The 9663-nt window shown below is 35.8% G+C and overlaps 1 protein-coding gene across 1 annotated transcript in view; it reads right to left on the bottom strand.

The window, feature by feature from the left end:
• The window catches only part of LOC104542738 (structural maintenance of chromosomes protein 5-like), a gene marked incomplete at both ends in the record, with an annotated part of 14964 nt that overhangs the window by 4213 nt on the left and 1088 nt on the right, over positions 1-9663 (bottom strand). Inside the window, 5 exons of the mRNA XM_010187148.1 lie at positions 1072-1233; positions 4573-4713; positions 5840-5974; positions 7383-7545; positions 9598-9650. Of these exons, the coding sequence (XP_010185450.1) occupies positions 1072-1233; positions 4573-4713; positions 5840-5974; positions 7383-7545; positions 9598-9650 (654 nt within the window). The remainder of the gene's footprint in view (positions 1-1071; positions 1234-4572; positions 4714-5839; positions 5975-7382; positions 7546-9597; positions 9651-9663) is intronic.

Genomic DNA, 9663 nt, shown 5'->3' on the forward strand with positions numbered 1-9663 from the left:
ACATGTATATATACATATATGTGTATATACACACATACACACACACCCCAATACTTCTACAAATTAGAGTAGCAATGGTTCAGTAGAATTCTTCCCTGTTTGAAAAACTGTATTAGTATAACACTAAGTAAAAATGAAAACTATGAAAACTAAAACCTAGCAGGATAATGCCAAGCAGTGAAAACAAAGTTTAGCACTTCACAAGTGTGAAGGCCCTTACTGCATTATGAAAATTAATTTCAAGCTTTCAGCTGTTAACATTCCTCTTAAGGAAGTACACTTAAACAACAAAACAAACAAACAAAAAATCCCAAGCACACCCAAAAAGATTCTAATTTAACTTTGGTTATCCATTAAAATTTTGTGCAGTCTGAATAGTTCACGGTAGTTAAAATCCTGCAGAGACTTACAATACTTTCCTATTTGTCATACAGAAATAGCAATTTTCCATATTCCCAGAGAGAGAGCTATTCAAAAAATAGACAGTAAGCTGTGAGGCATAGGTAGGTCTACCATTAAATTCTCTTATGCATAAAAGTATTCACAAATAATGGAGGATTACTGTCTAATAATAAAAAAACCCTCCGCTTATGGAATGCGGTTAGATATTAGAGGAATGATTCTAGGCCATAAAACTTGTAAATTAGCTTAAGATAACTACCCAAACTGGCTACAGTTTAAGAAGAAACAGAGCATTCACAAATGTAAACTACAGAACAGATGAAAACTGATGACTAATTCAATGTAAGTATCTAACTTAAGGAAACTGTAGCACTATATCCATGAAGATTCTGAAGGTTCCTGCTCTTATGACACCAAGAGAGTGGACCTTCAGAATTGCTACTGAAGGTTTACTATGAAATGCATTCCTCAAGTTTTACTGCTTTTAATGGAACAGCGGTATGGAGAAGGCAGTGAGAACCAAGGACATGAGTACTTCAGAAAAATTTCTGCTGAAACATATCATTATGACACACTAGATAGAAAGAGGTTATTGCTTTACACTGTACAAAGCTGAACACAGAACACCTGAAATATGACATACACTACCTGAAAACTTAAAATACCTACCTTGTCTCTGATTTTCATATCCAGGCTCTTAAGATGTTCTTCAACTTCTTGGATTTTTTTTGTCATTGGGGCTTGTATTTCTTTCAGATTCTTCAGTTCTTTCTTGGCTTGCTCTCGGCTTTCTTTCACTTTCTCATGTTGCTGACGAACACTTTCATATTCCTTGAAGGAGTTGAAAGTAAAAGAATTAAAGACTTTTGTTTTCTATTTCCGTATTTCATTATACTCTAGCATTTTATATAATTGTATGTGAGTTTCAGGAGAAAAATCTCATTCAGAAACTAGTATTAGAGCCACTAAAGTAATTTTGCTGTCACTAGTCACTATAACTAGTAGATCTAGGGACCATTTGGACCCTAGTGAACAAGCAGACGCATTTAATGGTTCTTAAACAATACGGAATTCAAGCAACAGAAAAAATGACCAATTTGTCTACAATTACCTTGCTGCTATAATTCTGTGAGGTGGATCAGTAGCGACCATTATGAAATTACAGACGTAAAGCAAATACACTTCCACTAAGATGACAGAATAAGCTTAAAATCTAGCTCTGCTCCAAATAAGGCGGTACTTTTCAAGGTTAAAACAAAAGTACATACATATAATTACACCTTGTAACTTCAGATGCAAAGCACAGGCAAGTTTCCCTAGAAATTGTCATGACATAGTTTTTATACAGCAAATCCCTTTAACACTTTAAGAAAACCTGACTTTCACTAGACTTCTGTATTTTGGTAACCCTTATCAAATAACCCTGATGCACATAATTACACATTTAGCTACAGATCTGCAGAACTTCCAAAGGATTTCAGTCCTTGCAAGAGATATTTGCACCTAAACTATGTAAGCAACTTGTCTCAATTGTGAATGGAAGAGGAGGAGAAGAAGAATGGACATGGCTTGGTCAAAACACATTTTTAGAATTATGTGTTTTAAGGACATTTACAGCAGGAGTAACAGCACCTCTTGCTGCTATACTACCTTGAAACAGTACATCTTATGGTATACTATACTACCTTAAGCATAAAAGTCTGAACAGGTAAGAAACCTCTTTTCTTTAAGACCCTACAAAACAAGGGCTATCTATATAGAAAATAATAAATTAAAGCCGGTAGCTCCTTAAATCTGCTTATTGATTGTAGACAACAATCATTTGACGGAAGTCTAGTTAAGATACACACAAAAACATAAACCATTCCCTAAATCCTTGAGTACAAATCTTTTAATGCTGCATTCCTAAGGTATATTTTATGGAATTTAAAGCGGATGCTCAAAAGCCTATTAGAAACAGACATGTAGAAAAATGGTGTCTAATTCTCCACACACACAAGCAGCTAGTGCTGACTAGATAAAACATTTGACTAGGAAAGTGTTCCTCAGCTGAAAAGCAGTGGACCCTTCAGAAAAAAACCCCACAGTTCTACAATGGTCAAACAGTAAGACAAGTTCAGCAGCAGACCTCCTCCTTTCCACTGAGATCAAGAGATAATCCAGTGTCATATTTCAGGTGACCTGTTTTCAGGTTGCCTGTCTTCTTACTGTATTCTATTACTTCTTACTATACAATGCTGTGTTCATACATCTCCCTCCTGGTTGATTTGGAGGGAGCTATTCTGTTTTGTTACAGAGGCAATTCTAAACACCTAGGTATGTCTGGCCTGCAAGAAGAAACTTATCTCTTAGGGAAGACAGGGAAAGATCCACAGAAGGAAGAATAAGCTCCCATGCTACTCTCAACTTTGCTGAACCCAATTTTAAGACACCAAGAAATGTTTACTCTTAGGATCAAACAGTGCTAGGTCAGATGACAAAGAAATATGCCCTTGTAGGAGAATCCATTTCCTATTTTAGGGAAAGCTTGATATTTTGCAATAGAGGAGAATACCGAGATCTATCAGATGGATTTGACAAACCACAAAAGAGCAACAATTTTGTACACTGAAGATCACAATGGAATGTGATGACATTTGGTTGTAGTATGTAGGCCAAATATCTTCTACCTAGTAAGACAATCACAGTGATGACCCTTGATTTCAACTGTACATCATTCACAGGCAAGTGGCTTCTGGTAAGCGATCTAGTACACACTACTGGTTCTGTACTACAAATCAGAACTTTACACAGGTGTCAGAATACACAGTTGTTTCTAAGGATTCAGTGGCTAAAAGCTATATTTCTCCTGAGTGCACCCACCTAAAGTATTTAATACACTCGGCAACGCAAACTGTCTGGAAGACAGCAGTGAAAGAGTAAGGTATGAAGAAGTCTATCTAAATTTGCTTAGGAAACATATAGCTAACAGCAACCTTATAAAATCCATGGAAAGGAATTTAACTGACAGCAGATAAGATTCTTAGTTTCCCCTCACCAGTTTTCAACTAGCTTTCAGAATCCATATTTTACAGTAGAGAACAATCAGTATCAGACTGCATTAACTATGCAAGACCTACATCTCTTCTAGTAACTCTCTTATTTAAACTAAGCCAGGCTACTACATACATAGTACGAAAAGTCTGCATCATTCAGCAAGTGCACAAGTTCAGTCCTAACAGCACCGAGTGCACAGTTCACATCCTCAGCACCTACAATCATCCATCTATTTCAGTTGCTGCTCCTATATCCCTCTGTGCTGGTAGCACTACAGTTACTCTTCAAGATACAAGACATAAAAGTTGTTTGTATACCCATGTGAGACTTTGTTATCTGCAAAATTGCAACAAAATACCTCAAAAATTATCCCTGTCCTCCACAACTATCACACGTTAAGTTTTTTAAGTTCTGTAGCTGTATTTCATGAATTCTATAAAGCTTGCAAACAATGTATTGCTTCAATACAATAAAATCCACATCAACTTAAAAGTCTTAATTATTTAATCTGATTGACCATTCAACATTAAACTAAACTACAACCACCAAAGTGCTGTTCAGAAAGACTTACGTTGCTTTGTATAAATGACCTGTCCATGATACTAGGCTCTTAAAATTTTTCCAAAATTTTAGAATGCCAGTGTCTTTGAGATTGGTAACATATATTCACCATGATTTATGTCATACACACCAAATCTCAACTCATAAACTAAAATGAGCAAAACAGGAATGCAACCTGTTTGAAAAAAAAGCCAAACAAAACATGTTCCATAGAAGAGTTAGAGCTGGAAGAAGGAAGTGCAAGTGGTCAGGCAGAGCTTAAATTAAGTCAGCTGAGTCTGCAAGGAACACAAGGAATACTGCTTTTGGCCCATAATGCTCGCTTTCCTAAATGGGCAGTAATTACTTAAGCAACTTCTTTAGTCTGGCTACATATGCAAGCAAATATCAGATCAGAATTAGGACAAGAGCAGTAATTCAAGACCTGGCCTGTTTGCATGTAGTAATTGTAATGATGTTCAAGTTTCTCTGGTCAAATTTATTTTAAATAAACTTTTGGCATATTTCCAATATTGCAGTACTAGGGAAAATGCGTTAGGTAAGAAAAACATTAAAAAGAAAGTAAAAACTTACCACCCAAGGCCTTTTCCTGTCAAGCATCTCAATTAAGTCTAGATGGCGCTTGAACTCATGGTACCTCTCAACATCTTGTTTGCACCGTTCAACCCTCTGTTTCATTTTCTCCAAAGAGTTACTTTTGTCTCTGCACAAGTTCTGTTAGAATACACATTTTCACGTTTTACAGTACGTACTTTGTGAGAACACTTTTCAAAAATAGTCCACATCTTAAATTTCTGCTTCAATGTACAGCTAACATTTGAGAGGACATTTTAGTACAGCAGTAATTAGAGGGGAACAACTTAACTAGAAACATTTGCCCAGCTTTTTCAAGTACTTTTACCACATACTTCCTGTGAAAACAAACCTAATTTAAACAGAAATCTTATCCTGAAGATTTTTTTTAATTATTATTTTCTCAGGAAGTTACTCCCTAGAGCTCAAGCCTCCATTGATCTAGATGTTTCTAAACCACCATAACTGTTTTTTATAAATACAAGCAGAAAAAATGCTCGCAAAAGATCTTGTGGTGATTTGTAAGAGAAACAGTAAGGCTGGTGTGTGTGTAGTGTGTACGAGTGGAAATGCAAGGACGTGCACAGGCACAAGAAATGATTAAAAACAAAGCGGAACAAATGATTAAAAGAATGGCCTGTATGGAGGCACTGTTCCCAGAACACAGTTCCCAAGACACCATTCTCAGCAGTAACAGCAAGGAGCACATTATTACAGCAAAGATCACTAAGCCTCCACTTCAGTAAGATCACAGCACAAGTAACTGTCAATCCTGTGTCCTAGGACCAGGATAGCAACAAGGCTGCAGCTTATTGCACACACTCTTCCTTTTCCTCTTTGTTAATATTTCAAACCAGGAAAAACAGGTAGCAGGCAACAATCTTGTCCATGATTTATGGAAGTTGACGTCAGCAAGACCTTTAAAGCAAAGGACCGCCCTGTAACAGCTGATGACTTCTACAAGGCATAAAAGATCTGTTCAGAAAAGTGACTGCCAGTCAAGAATCCCAGAGAAGTGGTAAGTACTTGACAACAGGCATGCCTTGTCCTCTGTGTTCAGACCACTGGCACATGTGTCTTCATGCTTACAAGCGTGTGAATGTCAAAGTGAATGAACTCTGAGAGAATACAAGCATGATTTGGTAAAATCAACTTACCACAGACTCCATAAATAAATACCACCTTCTAGGTCCACAAGATCTCATGTTAAATTTTATTAAGTTAATTTCCCTGCAGTCACTGCTGTCTCTATAATGCACATTTTTACCTCTAGTTCTCTTTCCTTTTCTCTGAAGTTTTTCAGTTCACAGTGATATTGGTACATTTCTGGAGGACCAATGGATTTTTCAGTAGCTTCAAGCAACTCGATCTTACTCAGTTTTGCAAATTCTCCAACTCTGTCCTATGAAATAAAAAAAAGTTACAAAAATACAGTATTAGTTACAACAGTGGAATACAGTAGTACTGGATTTAAATACTACAACTTAATTCTCATGAATATGACCTAACCTACAGTTCTGTGCTAGATAGCTCTGGCATAGTTAAACTAAGATAGCATGACTATCTCAGAGTAGCAACCAAATCCTCCTAAACATTTTTAAGATTTCATACATACTTCTTTTAATTTGTTCTAGAACAATTTAAGCTTAGCTGTTCTTGGCTGTTTTGGAAGCTTTTGAGGGTAGCTGCTGAGAACACAGATTGGTTCATTATTTTTGAATTGGCTCTCATTCTTCCGCAGAAGACAGTTTAGTACAGACAACTAAAGGTTTTGTTCCACTGTATTCTTCATTTTGATTCTCGGGTTGCTGAGGCTATGTAAAAGTTAGCCTTAGCTGCCAGCCTTAATATTACCAGGAAGCACTGCTGCTGTCCAAGGCAGAGGAACAGCTCAAAACCAAGACTGGAGTGAAAGGTGTGTTGGCCATTGCTACAGTGGCAGAGAGCAAATAAACCAAAACTTTCAACACAGTAATATTCACTGAATTGACTATTTATGCACAAAAGAAAACAAGCTGTTGTAAATACAAAAGTTATGTTGGCAGAGTATGCAGAAAGTTTTACTGTCGATAAATACTGTAAACATGTAAATGAAAAAAGCCACCACCAGAATACTTGTGACCACAGTATATAAGCCTTCAAAATTTTAATGTTTTTCAGCATGTCCTCTTGAATGCACTTCTCCTTGAACAGAAGTATAGACCCATGGTTGGCTAGGCTCTGATAAGGTTTGCTTTTACTACCATACCTGATGATCCACACAAACTGCGAAGGTCTTAGGAAGGAACCTGTTGTAACTTTTTTTAAGATGCAATTGTGAGGCAACTTAGTTATCTGCACAGAAATCCCGATGTGCCTGAGCATGGATTCAAATATGGAAACTGCTTGCAGTATTCTTTAACCTTTTCTCTTCTTTAGGAGCTATTTTCCATGAGGATGATTTTACTCTTACATAATTTGATCCTAAATATCTTTAAGTCTTACTTTATGCTCAAGAAACTGTTGATTCACAGACATTACCAAAAGGGCTCTTGTCTCTGTTGCAACTTCAGTTATCTAGTAGGACTGCTTTCTGTATTTTTGAGAAAGAAATCCAAACAACTCTTCATCTTCACTTACCAATTACAGGATTCAGTCCTGAGGAACTGACTGCATATAATCAGGGAAAGGTTCATGCAGCAATTGACTGGGGTAGTCAAGGATGCAGAACTACAGGAACAATGATGCTAAAGTTACAAAGAGAGTGCTAGATCTCAAGACCTTATAAAATTTTCCATACGGATATGCTGTTTTTCAAAATCCATTCATACCTGAGGGAGAAACTGGCACAAATTTTCTACTTGGATGTTTAAGGCTGCAATCTGCTCTTCTACTGTTTTCAGGGTTGCTGGCTTTTTGTTGATAAACCATGTTGATGTGTTGCTCACCGCTTGAATCTCACGTGTAATAATTATATTGTCAGGTGTCTTAGACCTGATTAATAAAAAGAAGTGATTACACTTTTGAGAATACACAAAGGTTACCAAGTGTCAAAGTGTGTTAGAGTTATGGTATTAAAACTTTTAGATATCTAAATATTTAATATAAATTAACTAGACAGTAACAGCAGATTCACATTTTATGCTTCAGCACGCATTCAGTACTTCAGTAATGAATTAACCTCCCGTGAAAGATGTCAAGAATATCTGCAAATCTTAACTCAGAGGAAGTTATTCATATGAATTACATACTCACGTCGAATGTATGAGCCATTGAGAAGCTGTTACAGATATGAACAGTTTATATAAGTCTAATTTTTATATGACATTTAATAAGTTTTAAAATTGGTATGCAGAAAGTGCACATTAACACAATGCCTTTATAGTAAAAATTATTAGTGTAATGAACTGCATCTTTAAGCTGTGTATGTACATTCCATTTGAAAATAAAAATAGTATCATACAGTATGAAAAATACTAGTTTGTATATATTTTCAGCCTTAAAGAACAACAAAGATGCATCAGGTGTCTAGTTAGTTCTCCAGCTCAACACTTATCTTCAAAAATTTAGTCTAGTTAAGATGTATGAATAATAAATAGGCAATGAGATAGGAATAAATTCTTGAAACTTTGGTCACCATTTTGATTTAGAAATTGCCTAGTGCCTGTTCTGTCAACCTATTGTTAAGGATGAAGGATAAGGGCTCTTAACAGTTTGGAAGCTGTATACCTTATGAGTCTTAAGAACAGAGATCAAAGTAGAAGTGTGTAATTCAACAGCTTTCAGTGTTTGGAAAAAGTGTCATAAGGATATGAGCCCACTTCTTGAAGACTGTGTGATTCTTCTCCCTGCAAGTATCTATTACTTTATTTTAATATATCAGGCTTTCTTCACAAGGCCTACAAAGTCATGTTGGTTTTTTTTTAACACCTTAATGACTTTTTACTACTATAACCCTTGAGTTATAGTAACTCTTTAGTTACAATCCAAGGGCCAAATTAAACCAAGATAGTGTGTGCTTACAGAACTCAAATTTTAAAATTCCTGTCAAAAAGCAACATTCTGCAGCTTTGGTCTCCCTCACCCTAGATGTTGCATTTAAGTATCCCCCAAAAGAACATAAGTGGATAGGATTTTTTCAAAGACCTGTTCCTTCTTTTTATACAATTTGATCAGGGAGGCCAATTGCTATACAAATTATTTCAGGCTCTGAATCAGTTGACTTCTCTATGTTCTCTTCAGTTCAGGCAAACAGATCAGATTAACTCCTTATCAAAACCACCTGTGCTATCACAGCTTCATGTTAAGATAGTCACCAAAAAAAGCACTCATTTACTAACTCTATTAGGTAAGTCTCTCTTTAGTTGTCAAAAAAACAGAAGACTTACAAGAAGCACGTAATATTGTCCTGTAACCACAAGTTACTGATGGTATTTTACAGAGTAAGTCCAAATTATTATAGTTGCTCTGTTTTGTAAGAGCTTACTTAGAAGAATGCATTAGCCAGATTAGTCAGATTTACCTTTTTCTTTTCCCTTTTCTATTTTGTTTCAGTAATAATGTAAAGGAGCCCCTCATATCAGCAGTATCAGTATAAGACAGCGAAGGCAAAACATTTCGTTTTAAAATTAAAGAGTTTGAGGTTTTTGTTTTTCTTTTATTCTTTAAAAATATTTTCCAACCACTAAGTCATGATGGCACTACTAACTGTATCTGAATCATTTGAACTTTAAATATAATCAAAAGCTAAATAAGGCATATGCATCAATTTTTATCTGCACATTGTTTGTACACCAAGATAAGGAGAAATGCTTCAAAAAGCAAAATCAAGACCAGTCATCACTGCTTATTTCTTATGTGATAATTATTTAACCTTAACACCTTGAAGTCTGGTTAACCAAAAATAAAAAAAACCAAAACCAAAGTAAATCACCAGCTTACAGACAGACCTCTGCACACCAGATTTTTTTCCACAACTTTGTGAATGACTGTGTGGGGAAATAATCTAATTAAAAATGAATGAGAAAATATAATTTTACTACTTACAGTTCAATTTCTATTACACCTTTCAAGCAGCCCTGCTTTACAAAGAGGCCAACCTATAAAATTAAT

This window comes from Mesitornis unicolor, unplaced genomic scaffold (genome assembly GCF_000695765.1).
Source record: "Mesitornis unicolor isolate BGI_N332 unplaced genomic scaffold, ASM69576v1 scaffold48996, whole genome shotgun sequence".
NCBI classification, from domain to species: Eukaryota; Metazoa; Chordata; class Aves; order Mesitornithiformes; family Mesitornithidae; genus Mesitornis; species Mesitornis unicolor.